The sequence below is a fragment of the Pararge aegeria genome, chromosome 18 (genome assembly GCF_905163445.1).
Source record: "Pararge aegeria chromosome 18, ilParAegt1.1, whole genome shotgun sequence".
NCBI lineage: Eukaryota > Metazoa > Arthropoda > Insecta > Lepidoptera > Nymphalidae > Pararge > Pararge aegeria.
In genome coordinates this window covers 4,792,883-4,810,201 of record NC_053197.1, presented here as the reverse complement: position 1 = coordinate 4,810,201, position 17,319 = coordinate 4,792,883, and the positions used below count along the sequence as shown (strand labels likewise).

Below are 17,319 nucleotides of genomic sequence, written 5' to 3'. Positions count from 1 at the left end.
GCCGCTCTGCTTCTATTCAGTTTTTCTCTTTTTCTTTGTCTAGATACAAACTCCGCGTGGAATTTTAAATCCAGTCCGTCGAAGTTGCTTCAGCTTCTGTATTTTAAAAATAGCTAATAGCCCCTTTATTTGCCAATGATTTGCAGTTTACTTCGTTGAAAATTCTCGGCCATTGGGTTCGGGAGTGTTTTTTTTTTTCGTTTTTATTTTGGGCAATTCCGCATTGCATGTAGTTATTAGAGCGAGTTAACGAAGTGGATTTCATAAAATTGTATCTGTAGTTATTTTTTTTTTTTTTGATGATCTCCAATGTTATGCTATTCCTTTTGTTTGTGACGCTGAAGTATTTCCAAATGAAGGAGGAGACCCGTGCCTTGTTATCTCAGTATGAGAAGGGCTTAAGCCGTAACGGATCGGTTTATATTTAAACATTACTTGTGTTAAGATATTACGCATATCAACATCATGCTCGTAATATTTTCATCATCATCATCATTTGATCACATTACCGGCCTACTCCAGGGTACTAAATAAATAAATAAATAAATATACTACGACAATACACACATCGCCATCTAGCCCAAAAGTAAATAATCCAAATTATTATTTTTAAATAGCGGAAACTACACAGACGTCTGACGTAAGCGTTCATTCTGTCAGAAAAAATCTGAGTTACTCCCTAATCACGCCTAAAGAAGTTTTATTTCGAAAATCTGACTTGCACTCCCCCAGGCCAAATTTTGGGTACACCCAGGGACATACCCTAAAGAAACGATATTTACCGCTTGTGCAGCGTGCTTGCTTCAAGACCCTTGTACAAAACTTAACTCATATGTAATGGCGTCGCTATTCTGGCACCTTGGGAGTTGCGACCGCAATATCCATCGGTTCTGCGTGCTTATGTGTGTATATCAGCTCGTTCTGGGGATTTTCTCCATTTGGATTTTATCTTGTACGAAAAAGGATTTCTCTTTTGCTCAGTGACCGTGATCGTTTATTCATAAATTGAAGGATCAGTTAATTATATTATTTTATTAATATAGCGCTAGGTGATTTGTACAATTTTTTAGCGTTATCGCTATGTGACGATCTCTTACAGAAGTTAATTGTGGATTTTAATTTAACTTGCGTTGTGGTTTCCACTTGTTTGTTATTTTTTTTATTTAATCTTATTTTTGAGCGATACGATCGGTTGTCATTCTACGATTGGTTAACGCCGGTATACGCATAACGGCGGGAACCAATCAAATTGATTGGATCCTACCTGGACGGCTGTGAATTTTGACGGGGGACATGAGTATTCTTCTTGCCCGGTTGGGTCGTCCTCTAAATGGTCAGGTGATAAAGTGATATTTGTACGGTACGTTTATTGGCATCTTTTCGTGGCCTCATCTTTATCCTACTACAGGTCTAATACAGGCAAAGTTAAGTTAAGAAATATTATTAATTTTTTAAAAAGTATCAGTGAAAAACCATTGCACCATCCCCTTACAATTATGTAAAAATATTATATGTATAAACGCTTCATAAGTGCCTGTGATAGGCCTACATGAATAAAGAAGTTTTGAATTTTGAATTTTATAAAAAAAAGTTGGTAGCTGGTACACCAGAGATAAACCCCTTTAAAAATGTATTCCTCGGAGCACTGTATTAGAAATTGCCACATTAAACTGGCGTTTCTGTATTAGGCTATAAAGATATCATGCAATATAGCGTTATTAGCCATTTGCAGTAAATAACTAACAAGGGAGTTATTTTTCACCCGACTGGGAAAGAGTTATATATTAGAATAGAATAGTCTATATATTTATTTACGTACTACATTCTAACTACAACGATTAATTTAGTACGAGTATCATCATCATTAGCCGATTGGCTCAGTGGGCAGCTTTCAGAGTCAAAGGCTGTGGGTTCGATTCTCACCGTCAGAGAATGTTTGTGTGATGCAGATGAATGTTTTTCAGGGTCTGGGTGTTTATATGTATATTATTCGTAAAAATATTAATCAGTCATCTTAGTAACCATACCACAAGCTACGATGAATGTGGCTTTATGTGTATTGTCGTAGTATATTTATTTATATCTCAAGCCCTTATGTCACTGCTGCAAATATGTCTTTTTTAGGGATTTCTACTTGTTTTATGTCAACTGTCTAACTTGGGACGGGTCTACCAACACTGACCTTTCCATTAAGACCGCCATTCCAGCACTTCCTTCTTAAAAATAATGAAGTATGCTTTTGAATTAGAAATATATTAACGTCAAGAACTTCTAATATTATGACGGTCTTGCAAGAAAATAAATAAATAAATATACTACGACAATACACACATCGCCATCTAGCCCCAAAGTAAGCGTAGCTTGTGTTATGGGTACTAAGATGACTGATGAATATTTTTTATTAATAATATACATAAATACTTATAATATAGATATAAACACCCAGACACTGAAAAACATTCATGCTCATCACACAAACATTTTCCAGTTGTGGGAATCGAACCCACGGCCTTGGACACAGAAAGCAGGGTCGCTGCAAACTGCGCCAATCGGCCGTCAAAAAGGTCGTAAATAAAGCAAAATGAAATTGAGTGTTGGAGAGAGTCGGGTTTCGGAGACCAATCCTTAACCTAAGATAGATGAATATAAATAATAATAACAAGATATGTACTTACAATAATGACTTTATTGTTTTTTTTTGTATATGTTTGAAAGCTCTGTGTCTGGACCGGAGTTCAGTTGGAACTGAAAACTTTTTTTTTCATTTCATAGCCAAATTCTCGAGGAACATAACAACTCTTAAAATACGCGATGAAATGAAGAAATAGGGCGGGAAAACCCGGTGGATCTTAAAATGGCGGATGAAAGTTAGTGAAAGAAAAGTCTACTCATCCAAAATTATATGTGTGGTACCGCTAATATATTATGTAATCCAACTTTAATATGAATAGTCAAAAAGTTATGAGAGAGCAGGCAGTTTTATATATAAGTACCTAAGTATATATAATAGTTATATATAGACAATGAGAGACATAGATGGTTGGCTGCAATCATAATCATAGGTTTGAATCACCTAACTAAGCACTTCAACTCTTAGACGATAAAGATAATATCGATTGATATACACCATTAGCAGTAAATAACCGGCAATTCGTTCTTTATTGCCTCGTATATTAGCTTCAAGCCAAGATACATTTACAGCTTTTTGTACGACACAGCTGTGAAACGTTAAAGCTGAAATATAACTCGACAAGTTTTAGAAGCTTTAATTTATCTAAGACTAGCTTCTCATTGCATTCCGTTTCTCATTATCAATATAATATCGCTATCACTTTTTACTAATATCACTAATGTCACTTTACTAATATAATATATTGTGAAAGTTGGGATATGTGAGTAAACTTATACTTAGGTTAAACTACGTAATGTAATTTTACGTTCGTGTAATTTATATTATCTTTATTCTATATACGCAATACCATATAGATTCTCCGAAACACGCCCTATAGCTTTACGAACGTTTCGTTCTGACGACTTCCCTGGCGCAACGTTAAGCGCTGTGAATTTAAGTAGGAAGTCCCGGGATCGATTCCCGTCAGGGGCAATTCGGGAATTAATATTTTCTGAATTTCCCCTGGTCTGGTTCCCCGGTACTTGTTCCATTACCTGACACGGGTACCTCCTCATCTCGCCCTTGAACATTATAGAAAACTCTCAGGATTGCAGGTTTCCTCACGCTATTTTCTTTCACTGTTATAGTAAATGATATTCAAATTCAAAAATTTCAAATTATTCGTTTAGCCCTATCACAGGCACCAATGAATCGTTCATACATATATGTTTACATAATTGTAAGGGGATGGTGATAACTTCGTTCGCCAACTTAAACCTAAAGCTACGGGTTTCAAACGCGCCCTGGTCTAAGAAGAGCCCACAACAAACAAAGCCGGGTAAATTATTTAATAGCATAACTTAAAAACTCGTACACACGTACACACGTATCTCTGAAAGTTACAGGTACGTGCTTGAGATGGAAGTTGGATCCCCCGAAAAGAAGACTGAAGCCTTATCCACAAGGCTATTAGCGTTCATTTGGTTGGTTTTATTACAATCGGTTAGCGCTAAGCGCTTCAGCCACAGACGATAAAGATGATATGGAATGATGTGTCTTACATTACAAGACGATAGCCGGCTGTTGACTTCCTCATTATCTCTCCATATGTTCAAGTCAAAAGCTTCATACATTTAGCTAGTTTTCGTTATGCTCCGGCTACACGTTCCCTCTTGCTTGCACAGTTACAACTGCACAGTCATGAAACAAAAGACAGAAAACAGAACAGTTACACGGCACGAGTAAGCACGAGGATACTCAATCTGTGCGAAGTTCATTATATTTTTAAAATATGGTATGTGGCCAATGGAAAAATTGTTTTTCGTTGGTTTTTTAATAAATTAATATATAAATAAATATAGTACAACAATACACACATTGCCATTTAGCCCCAAAATAAGCGTAGCTTAGCTTAGTATGGGTACTAAGATAGCGGATGAATATTTTTATGAATATAATACACATAAAATACTTATAATATGCAGGTAAACACCCGGACACTGAACAATATTCATGTTCATCACACAAATATTTTCCAGTTGTGGGAAATGGCCGTGGGCTTGATTCGTGGCTTGGATTCGGAAAGGAGGATCGCTGCCCACTGCGCCAACCGGCTGTCAATTTAATTGTAAAAGGAACCGATTTAAAAACCACAGACGAATTAGGCTGTTTGGTATGCATACGATCAGGATATTGAAAATTACACCTCAGCATGGCTAGCATGGGCAGACAGAGACAATTATTTCCCCGGGAAAGGATAAAAATGTATCTTCTCCCACAGCTTCTTCAACTCTCAGAGTATTGGCGCACAAGTGGAAATAATATCTAAATAATATATGTGTAATATTAAACGAGGGTAAACTTCTCCTATTCCATATCCCTTATCGGGGTATATATATTTTTATAGACTGAACAGGCAGGAGACAAAAATTCTATCCCTTAACATGGGATATAATTGACGTGTTCACCTGCTAAAGCACGGGAACATGGAATAGGAGAAGTTTACTCCCGTATTCAGTGGCGTGCATTTCATACATGCACAAAAGCACTGCATACCCAAATTATTTTATATAAGTCGTGTTGGAAGGGAATTTTTCCATTTTATGCCATGTACCGGCTTTATGCATACCCTGGTCAAAAACCCTATGTACGCCACTGCCCGTATTTATTACACATAGGTATATTATTTGGATATTATTACCACTTCTGCGCCAGTTCTCTGAGGGCTGATAAAGCTATGGAAGAAAACTGTGGAATGGGTGGCTGTGGACACGGTAATATAATCGGGTGATATAATTTTATCTCCTGTCTGTGCTAGACCTGCTGAGAGGGTACAAAAGGGGTTTGAAATACCAGTCATAATGGAAATTACACGAGCCACAACAAACCTCCTCCATAATGCTCTTAAACGCGTCAGCAGTATACCAATCTGCATTTGACTACAGTAGTGAAGGCCAGTATCCTGGAGTAGGCCGGCAAAGTGATCAAATGATGAAGATGAAAATCTTTCGAACTGTTAGGCGTACCTACTATCTTAATACAACTAATGTATCAATTTAAGCCCGTCCGTTAAATCTGGTAGGTATTAATTATTCATTTAATTAATATGAATGCGATAATGAAACGATTATGATCAGCCAAATTAGTGCAGACTACCGTGTTGTTGTTTAGCGCGTGGATATTTGGATAAGGCCTCACGCAGAAGGCTGACTAAAGTGCTGTAAGTGGATAGAAGCAGGCGTTACTTTGCGGAAATCCATAATATATTATGAAAATTAAGCTTAATTTGCTTTACTCCGAGAACAGCTCCACACCAAACAGATCGTCGGTAATGTACCCTCTACGCACATTGCGCTCCGAAACCGGAGCATCCTCAGGAGATGTTAATTTTACAATGAATAATTGTTAACACTTTACAATTATTCATTGTAAAGTCAACATCGCCTGAGGACTCTCCGGTCTCGGAGAGAAAAGTGCATCACTCCTATGTCGTATTTTACAAGTAATGTACGCATCAAAAGCCATGCCATCTATGTGCCTATTTGAATAAAGAAATATTTGACTTTGACTTTAACTTTGTGAGTATTTAAGTGTATTACACTTAGGTTTATGGTAGATGGTAGTAGTAGCACAGAGGACGCTGCTGATCCTTCTCTGTTACATACCTATTGTACCTTTTCTTCTTTTTTTTTTTTTTCTCTAATGCTTGTTTTTTTTATTTTTTTATTTGGTGCACAATAAAGCGGATTTCATTCATTCATTCATTCCTATAGTCGCCTTGTACGACACCCACGGGAAGAGGGGTGGTGGTAACTGTCACTGGTCTGCCCTCACCAAACTGACGTGACGTGAGGTCATTACAAAAAGCTACCATAGATAGAATACGACAATATCGATTCAAACGTTTTGTTAAACTTATTGGAGGTTGGAATTTTGAAAGTGTATACCTATATTAAATCTAACTCTTAATCATCAATATCAACCGATTACAGACCCACCGAGTCTTCTGTCAGAATGAGAAGGTCGCAGTCTACCACGCTGGCCAAGTTCGCATTGGTAGACTTCACATGCCTTTGTGAACGTAATGGAGAACTCTCAGGCATGCAGCCACGCTGGCCAAGTGCGGATCGGTAGACTTTACACGCATTTGAGAACATAATGGATACTTACCTGAAATCTGTTTTGTATACTAGCAGTTATTAATAATCACGTTTTATGAGACAAAACGTGTCCAGTGAGGAAATTGATGCGTACATTACGAACTTGTCTATTACAGTGAGATTATGGTGATAATTTAATTTTGAATCTGAGAATATATTATATCCCTATCCCTATCCCTATTCCTATCCTATCGTATCCTATCCTCTTCTATCCTATCCTACTTCCTATCCTATCCTACTAATATTATAACTGTCAATGTAAATTTGTTTGTTACGCTTTCACGCAAAAACTACTTAGCCGATCCTCATGAAACTTTGTACACATATTCTTGGAAGTGTTAGAAGTAATAAGTATAGTATAGGATACTTTTTATCCCGACATTAAGCTCGGTTCCTTGCGGAAAGGGGATGAAAGTGTTTGACGATTTTACACCATAACTCCGACAAATTATAACCGATTTAAATAATTATTTTTGTACTATAGAGGTTATAATGTGTGTTTAATTTTGCCCAAACTTTGTGTAGCTCTGAATGTAGTTGGAGATAGAGGACAGAACAACTCATTTAAGGCTTAGCGATACTGAATACTTTAATTTTATTTAGAACTACAACTAAATTGAATGCCATATCAAAAAACAAAATCAAACGCAGACGAAGTCGCGGGCAACAGCTAGTATATTATAACGCAAACGACTATTTCAAAGTGAATCTTATGAAATCGACGAATGTACATGCCTAGCGCAAATACATGTCTAAAACCGGATGAAAACGACGATATGTTCTGCGTAGGGCCTTAAAAATACTAAAATAATGAACATAATTTACATTACTTAATCAACTATAAATTTATGTTGGATCAAATAGATAGGTACATTGTATCAACAGCGTATGTTGTTTAATAACGTGGAATTATATTTGAGCAGTAAATTAATTCGTATAATATTTACTATTTTATACACTTCTTCCCGCGGCGCTGCATGCCCAATAACTTTTATCCCACGAAATGAGAGTCGTTTTCAATCTTGGTCATATCGAATTTAATAAAGAAGTCAAAGTAACTGGATCAAATAATTTAAAAGGTAAGTAGAACCATACTTATTGGATTGGCAGAGTAAACAGACAATACTACTAGATGTAATTTTAGATTTATTTTTAATTTGTGGCGTACATCGCGTAAGAAATAAAAAGTAAATTTTAAAATTCGAACGCCACAATAGACACAGATTGGAAATCATACCCTATAGCCACAGTAGACGAAGACTCTACCGAGACTTTTTTTATTAAACTTCAAGTTAACCCTTTCAATCGCACTTAATGATATTAAAATGATAATCCTGGTATGGATTTCTTCACAGAATCGCACCGGAACGCTGTCTTGGGCTTATAACAGTCCACTGCTGAACTAAACGACCAACGGGAAATGGCTTTAGTCCACCACGCTGGCCCATTGCGAATTTGGGGACTCCACATACCTTTGAGGACATTATGTAGAACTCTCAGGCATGCAGGTTGTTTTCCACACCGTGAATGCACATAACTACGTATAGTTAGAGCTGAGATTCGAACTCGGCCCCACGAAAGTGAAGTCGACCCTACCCACTGCGCTATCACCGCTTAACTTATAATATAATATAATTAAATTATATTTATGTATTGGTAAATGTATTATGTATATATTACCTTAACATAAATATATAAATAACCAGACCCGCATAACTCCAATATCGTGACAAACTGACAACTGCTTCTCCAAGACCATTAAAGCTTGCAATCATACATAAATAACTTATTTATTGGACATATTCGACCTTTTTACGCTCGGAATCAACTACTCGGGGAAGGTAGGTTGAAATTTAAAATGGAAACGACTTTAATGTACATAAATACTGGAAAATTAGCATCGATATAGGCACCTATATATAAGGAATTATTAGCGAATTAGCATGGTATATCGGTTTAACGATAATAATCGAAACATCAAAACGTTACTATCACTTGTTTATGCTAATACAATGCGGATTTTGTTTGTGTTTAGTTACGATTAGCATAATAGAATAATACGACAGATGTATCTAATTACATACCAATATACCGGAACAAAAGTTGTTAGTTATCTACCTAAAAACCTTTTTTTTGTTTTTTTTTTTTTTTTCTGAATTCATTTTAATTCTTTCGATATTAAAAAGCCTTATTCATTTAGAAGTATTATATGGTTGATACGTTGACAGTTTCTCACTTGCCGAGTACGTCCCAAAAAGCGGCAGCAGCTGCCGAATCTGCTCAAATGCTTAAGCGCCGTAAATACTCCGTTATTTGTAATGACTACGTTTTTGCGTTTGAGACTCTGGGCCACGAATAATTTTATTAACATCGTGTCCCAATAATTGGTCTGGTGACGTCTGGTGACCCAAGAGCTGGCACTTTTTTACCCCAACGGCTAAGTCTAGCAATTCAATGGGGCAATAGCGCCAGCATTTTGGGTACAATGCCCATAAGTGAACAGATAGAACGGCATATATTTATTGTAAATCTTAATTTTAGTTTGTAATTATTATTACTTATAACTTAAAGTCTGATCTGTGACTATAGTTTGATTATTATATTTTATTTCAGTTGTAATAAGATATAATCCTTAATAATGGTATTTGTTAACCAATTTAGAAGCAAAATGTTTGCGATCTGTTTCATCCCCGTGCGCTGTTTAAGTGGCCATACAGAAATAATATTATGTTCTACAATTTAATAGTCATTGGTAGATTTTAAAAAGTCCGTGAAACCATATACCCGCCTGTTATAAAAATGTCACGATAGATATAAATTTGCTCTATTTTGTTAAAGAAAAACGCAATCTATTTAAGTGTACAATATCTATACTTATAATAAAACTGTAACTGGAAGATTTCTGTACATTTAATATATTTTGAAAATTTTGATCGGGGGCTGCTTTATAATCGATACCGAGTCCAAAACAGATTTTTATTTAATTTTAGTCTGTATGTCATCACATGAAAACTACTGAACGGATTTAAATAAAATTTGGCATAGTGGTAGCTGATATTCCGGGTCAACTTATATAATACTTTTTATCCCGATAAACAATAAGTTTACTCCGGAAGAAAATTTTTATCGATTTTACTTCATAGCTCCGTTAAATTTGAACCAATTTTTATAATTCTTTTTTTATTGTCTAATTTTAATGAAGATCTGATAAATATTGTCAGAGATAAAGAACATAACTTTTCACAGATAACAGCAATTCACTAGGCAGCAGGTCGCTATCGTTAAGACGTTACGACGGGTCTAGAAATGCTAAAAGCAAGAAAAATGCAATAGTTTGAAAATAAAACTGGACCCGGGAGGTGGCGCTGCAATTGGGTTCTTGTTTTTTTAAAGACATAAAATCAGATAATTACCGATTTGATACAGACTTAGTTGCGCGGGTCAGCTAATACAGTAATGAAACAAAAACGGGTATGTGTCGTTTCTTTCGGGTCTCAGATTTTTTCTATAGGCTGTGAGCATTCTCCAAAATGCTCAAATTGTTAGCTCTTTTCAATCATTGTGAAAACATACTAATACTGATTTTTTTTCTTGTTTCAGGGACCACGATGGGGTTGCCGTCGCTTATGTACGTCATAATTGGAATAGCGGTCCCCGTGATAGCAGGTGCGTTTGGTATAAGTATTAATAGTGAATTGATAAAGTTCAGGCCTTAAAGAAAGCAATTGCCGGCCGAGTGGCATTACAAACTAAACGATACCTTCCACTGTTATTTCGACAGAGATTTAAAAAGTACTCATTTCTAGAAAAGAATCTGATTAATTTAAATAACTCAGCTAAATGAGGTTTGCCAACCAACAAAAAAACAAAAAGTTATAACTTTCGAGAAAACAATAATTGTATTAATTTAGGACATACTTTGACTTGAGTCTTACCCTCTGTATGGGAGAAAAGATACAATTATCAATATTTACCTTTTTTTTTAAAGTGTTAACATGTAGAGCTGTAGCGTCTTGTTTGGAATGTTTTTGATAAATTTGGTGTTTAATCTATTTATACACATTAAACTGAGTAAAGTGACCAAGCTTAGTTTGATAGAATCCGTAGAAATCAAATACGTTTGTGAATTGCAACACTGACGTTTCATGTATACTTGAATTTGACAGTATACATTGTTTACCGAACCATTTCGCGAAGTAGTAATAAAATTTATTCTTTTCAAGCTACAAGTTATTTGTGTTTATCACAAAGTGCCATAGACTTTGAATTTGGAACTAAATATGGAGACCGTTTCTTTTTTTTAGATAACTTGGATAATTAAGTTAACAGAGTCCATGATGTTTAAATGTAACGTTTAAACATCTTTAGAGAAGGTAATCGGGTTTTAGTTTCCAACTTTACACTTGTTGAGCACATAATTCCGTCTTGATTACATTCATAGTTATATTTGACTTCGACTTCTACAGTTGTAAATTCGCCTTGAGTTCGAAATATTCCGTTTCTCCCAGGATTTGTAACAAAGGGACTGTAATTAGTCCTTTTAGTATATTAATCTACGGATTAAATGTTGCGTCAAAGTTTTTAAATCCAATAACGAATTCGTTTGTTCTTAGGCATACTAATTAAAGCATATATAATAAATATTCGGTGACTTTTTTCGTGAGTGATTTAATTAAACTAAATAAGTCTCTACTTATTAAAACTAAGTGAATCTGTCCAATATCTACTATTCATTGCTAAAAAGTATAAATGTAATAAAACTTTACGCAACTTTAATTAATGCAGCATCCTATATGGAGTGTCAGCGACGATGTGCGGCTGTATAAATTCAATTAATCGAAAGGATATATTCGAATAGGTAGCTACTGAATTTGGTTTCCTTTGTCTGACAAGACCAGACCAGAGAAAAATCTGGTGATCGAACCCGAGTCCTCTTGCAAAAAACCAAAGCGCTCATCGCTACGCCATGGAGGTCTTCGCATAGTGAACGCTACGACTGCAACATTAACAGCGAAAACTCGATTTGTTTAATAATTAAAATTAATTGCCAGCGCAATTATCTACGTTTTTAATCCAGAACAAATTGATGGAACCAGTCTGTTTCGTTCGAGGCGACCCATTTCACCCGTCCAGATAAATATCTGTGAGAGGCGTGACTTTCAAATTGTATGCAGTACATTGTCGCGCGTGTGAGATGTTTCCCAGCTTATTGTTAAGCCGGCCAGCGTTGTTTGGTATGAAAGTGGGAAGACTCGTGCGGTTGTTTTTGTTTTTTTTTTATTCCGTGTCGCTCCCGAGTCCCGGCGGATGCGGCAGGTAGCCCACGCACACATTGACAGTCGGTGTATTGACGCTAAGTTAAATAAAAAACGCTAATCCAGTAGCGGGTTCCGTGGATAAATATGAAGCGATATGTCTTACTTGGACGGTGTTAATAATAAAAACTTGTTTGTATTTTCGAACCGGTAGAGTTATGATGTCCATGCAACTACTATGTAACTAATAACTTTGCCGGTTGCTGTGATACCTGTTACAACAACGTAGGTACCTACCGCGTGATAGCCTAGTGGGTAAAGATTCCCTCTCGGGGGGGGCCGAGTTCGATCCACAGCACGCACTTGCTTCAACGTTGGATAACATTGTGAACATCGGGACAAAATCACAAGTTTTTTTTGTGTATATTTTTATTTATTCATTTTTTATTTATACTCTTTATTTGTACACCACTCAGAAAAACGATAAGAACGAAAGAACAAACACCTGAAGAATGAAACAGGATACAAAAGGCGGCCTTATCGCTAAGTAGCGATCTCTGCCAGGCAACCTTAGGATTAGGAAAACTAAAAAGAAAAACGAATAGCTCGGGTACACTATTTAGTTCATACATACAAATATCTACACTATATATCTACTACTAGACTACACAAATACAACAATATCCAACGTTCAATATATATTTATTTATTATTATATTTATTTAAACTCTTTATTTGTACACCACTACACAGTTAGGAAAATAAAGGACGAATAGAGAGAAACACAAAAACTGGAGTAGAATACAAAAGGCGGCCTTATCGCTTAAAAGCAATCTCTGCCAGGTAACCTAAGGATTAGGAGACAACAAGAGCGAGAACAAATAGGTGGTCTAAAATTATTATAAACCTACATTCAAATAACTATATACAATTACATAAACAAAATATACACAAATAAAAACTTAAAATAATATATATAAAAATATAAAATAAATATAAAAATAATAAACTAATATGAATGAATGAATGAATGAATGAATACACTTTTATTGTACACCAAAGAAAAAAAGTAGTTACAGAGATATAAATACATATCAAGATAGTACAATTTACTAATATATGTTATGAAAAGCTATATTAATGAATAGATGATATAAAAATATAAACCAGTCGTTTATTGCGCAAGATAATAAGCTTTAACTGCATTTTTAAACATATCAAGCGATTTTGCCTGCCGTATGTTCGTAGGGAGAGCATAATCATATTTTTATTTATTTATTTATTTATTTAAACAACTTTATTGCATAATAAAGGAAACACACACATGAACACTCACATTAACATAAATTATATGCAAAAGGCGGCCTTATCACTAACAGTGATCTCTTCCAGGCTACCTTAACTTTAAACGTTTTTTTTTTTTTTCTTAGTTTTTGTTTATAGACGAGCGCTTGACTGCAATCACACCTGATGATAAGCGATGATGCAGCCTAAGGTGGAGCGCGCTTGCCTAGAAGATGCCTATTCACTCTTGATTGGAAGGTACTCATATTGTAGGTACTGGGGAAAATGGAAGCTGGAAGAGCATTCCAGATCCTAGCGATGCGGATCAGAAACGAAGATGCGCAGAGCTTCGTACGCTGCCGCGGTATATCGACCACGTAGGGATGCAGATCCTTACGGTGCCTCGCGGTTCGATGTTAAAAAGGCGAGGGGGGAACTAGATCAAATAGTTCTTGAGCACACTCTCCGAAACTAAATAGGTTTATAAAAATATGATACTCTTATTTTTTCTATTTAAAAACGTCATACGAATAAATATGGAAAGATTACTTGCATTATCACAAAAGTAGGAAGTAATAGAGTATTATAGTATTGTAACAGGAAGCAAGTATTTCTTAAGAATACGTCATTATCCCAAAAGTGGCACCACAATAACACGGAAAGGTCATTATCTCTTAAGCTACTTACGGAACTCAAAAAAAAACCGGTCAATGCAGGATCGGGAGCCCACACCCTAATGGGTGTGTGCGTGTGTATACACAGCAATTTCACGGTAACTCGTCATATTGTTGTCCCTTCTGTTAGAGGTAGGTCATTAGCTGGTAACATGGTAACCGTCAGTTGACTGTTCGAAAACACCATAAACGAGTTAAGAAGTGCGTAAGTTTTTATGGTGTTTAATTACTCGTGGGTTTTATTCGTCGGAGTATACCCGACTCGAATTGGAAACTAGCCGAGCTTACCCGAACGGATTTTTTTTACGATTAAAATTAAATAGCAAGAGACAAAAATTGAATGCCGCGTTTATAACCACTGCACTATAGCTGCATAAAGCTACTACCTCGCTTGGCTCGTAATCGAGGAGTCGTTTTCGAGTATGGAACTACTTGAATATTGGAGTAAAATAGATCTTATATGCTGATGCTAAAGCACAAATTGACAGAAGGTTTTGAAGAAACGAAGAAACTAAAAAAACAAAAATCAGAAGTACAGGATTTGCAACTCCAAAACTAGAGTCATTAGGATCATTTTACTTTGAAGAAAAAGAGTTTTATATGCGAAAGGGGCCACGCGATTGTAACGAGCAAATCTTGTACTAGAGTTCACCATAATGATGGTGAAGTTCTTTTTAGTGAAAGAAAATATTATGTTGTTTTTGCCCATATTTGGGGCGAAATGATTTTTCGCTGTATACGACTTAGTAAAATTTTCACGACAGAAAAAGTTTTCTTGGCTTTAAATATTGCGATAAATTACTAATACTATATTAATATGGCGTCGTATTACGCATTTATTATTTTGTATATATATATATATATATATATGAATCGTTTTTAAAATTTATAAAAAGTAATAATTGCGCGTAGAAATTTTAGTAGTATGTATTGAATGTAAAACACGCGATAAAAAATATAAGACGGAATAAACAAGGCTTTAAAGTGGATGAACGCCTTCTGTTTTCTTTAACGTCTATTTTATTGCAAATGGCTAACTGCTCGATTTTTTTCCAATTACAATTCAATCCATTTAATGTTATGGCGTCGTATTATTTCCAAATTGAAAAAACAAACATCCATGTAGCTTAATTGGGAAAGTAAGGAGATATTTAACTTTATAGGTTATAACAGATAGGAAAAAGCGAAAACAGACGTGACACAGACGTAAGAAAGAGAAAAATTATTTTGATTTTCTCCCGTTCTCATCTAATCACATACTGTTACAGCTTCAAGCAGAATCATTCTAAAATAACAATTTGGTATGTTTTTTTTAAGACAGAGCGTCAACACTATAAAATAATACTACTTAAAGCGACGCGACGGTCGTAGGCCCCCAGAACAAATCTTAATTACAATAATACCCCATCCCTTAACAGTGTTGTGGATTAAGTAGGTAGATTAGCCTGCGGATATACACTTATAGTAATAAACTTATTAATTATAATATAGACTTACATGCTGTAAATGTATTCAATATTGCTAAAAAAGCAACCCAATATTTAGATCAACATACTTGATTGGAGGTCTATACTTGACAATCTTTATTAAAATCCTTTACTGAAACTTGAGATTAAAATTTATTTTTTCATGAAATAGCCGCTCTGCGTTCAAGGTTGATATCTTAGGTTACAATTTTATAAAGGCTAAATGTGGAATGAAAATTCTTTCGAATAACGTTTAAGTTGCTTCCTTTTTAATATAGCGATTAACGCGGAAATAGCATCATTAAAACAATGAGAGTTCATTCCCTATTTACAGAGCTCCATAGGTTTATCTATTACAGAATTATTAATACTCTGCGGAAAAACATAAAACGTTTCATAATAACGGTTACGTTTTTATCCTATTATTACTGTGTGTTAATGTACTTAGCCAAAATAATATTATTCTTATACTAATATAGTTTTTTACTGCATATCATTAAAATGATTATTTTAGACGATATCAGAGATTTAAAAAGCGGGAAAGGGCGGGTGGCGTTCGCGACATTCATACTATTATAAATTCAATTAAGCAAACCTACATGTAATTGCACTCGTGCAAAGTCGAGGTGGGTTGCTAGTTATATTATAAAGGATTATGTAACCGATAAAGATGCTTAGGCGTGAATTATTGCTCTATCCACGTTGCTATTCTAATAATTTTAAATGACAATGTGAGATGGTGATAACAAATAAGAATACACTGCGAATTTGGTTGTGTGGTTCTTCTTAGACCAGGACGCGTGTTGAACCCTCGTAGCTTTAGTTTCATGTTTACGAATACGGTAATCGCCATCATCTCACAACTATGTACACATTTTTTAAGTAATGTAAGCGTCGTAAATGCCGTCTATCTATGGCCCTACTTGAATAAAGATATTTTTGGCTATGACTTTTACTTTGACATGCGGTAGAACTTTCCCGGACGAGCTCTGTCTAAATCGTACTCAGTGAGATGTGTATTATCTGCTCGGTTTGGCTATTATAAAAAAAAAAACAAGTTAATCAACACAAGTTATTATTATATATTTAATAGCAGACAAAATGTGTTCCAAGGTAGTGATCCTACATACAGATAAAGCTGTTTTAAATTCTTCAAGGGGTCATTGATTCGTAAGAAGAATCTGATAATTTCGCATCCCGCAATCCGAATGGTCCCATAACAAAATGTCAGAGCAAACGATTACTAAACTAAATATGTGTAAATAGCGTTCAATTTTGTGTGAGAGCCGCAATAAAATATTAATCACGACATTGGATGCGTCATTCACGTTTCAAGATCAAAATGGGTGAGTAACAATATTCCAAGGACGCCGCCTCGAGGTTTCTCTCATTCGTTACTTATGTATTATGACGAAGAATGCAAACAAAAAACATCACTGACTTCATTTCGGATTTTAATAGGTGCCCGACTGCCCACTACCGACTTTTGATTGCGTAGTACAGTCACCGATAAAATAATGAAACATGACTTTCTAAACAACTGTACTTTCACGATGTACGACTAATGTATCGGGTTTAGTATTAAACGAAATGTTTCTATTTCTTATGTAGCTTTTCTATCTATTAAAATTAATGAAAACGAGTGTGTACTTATGTACACGCGTTAGAAGTTATATTTCTTTGGCGTAACAAGATAAAAATGTTTTCAAAAATTGTATCTTACGCCTTACTCTACTACGTTTGTAGAGAAAACGACACTAACAATAGAAAAAAGGTATTGTTTGAATTATTGAAAGTCAAGTGTCAAACCTTTGCGTCAGGGCAGCGCAGGACAGGGCAGGGCAGGACTGGGCAGGGCAGCGCAAATCA

At 35.4% G+C, this 17,319-nt stretch overlaps 1 protein-coding gene across 1 annotated transcript in view; it reads left to right on the top strand.

Moving 5' to 3' along the window:
* Nucleotides 1-17,319, top strand: part of LOC120631560 (interference hedgehog-like) — an 89,278-nt gene that overhangs the window by 38,182 nt on the left and 33,777 nt on the right. Inside the window, exon 2 of the mRNA XM_039901194.1 lies at nucleotides 10,372-10,437. Within this exon, the coding sequence (XP_039757128.1) occupies nucleotides 10,380-10,437 (58 nt within the window). The 5' untranslated portion in view covers nucleotides 10,372-10,379. The remainder of the gene's footprint in view (nucleotides 1-10,371; nucleotides 10,438-17,319) is intronic.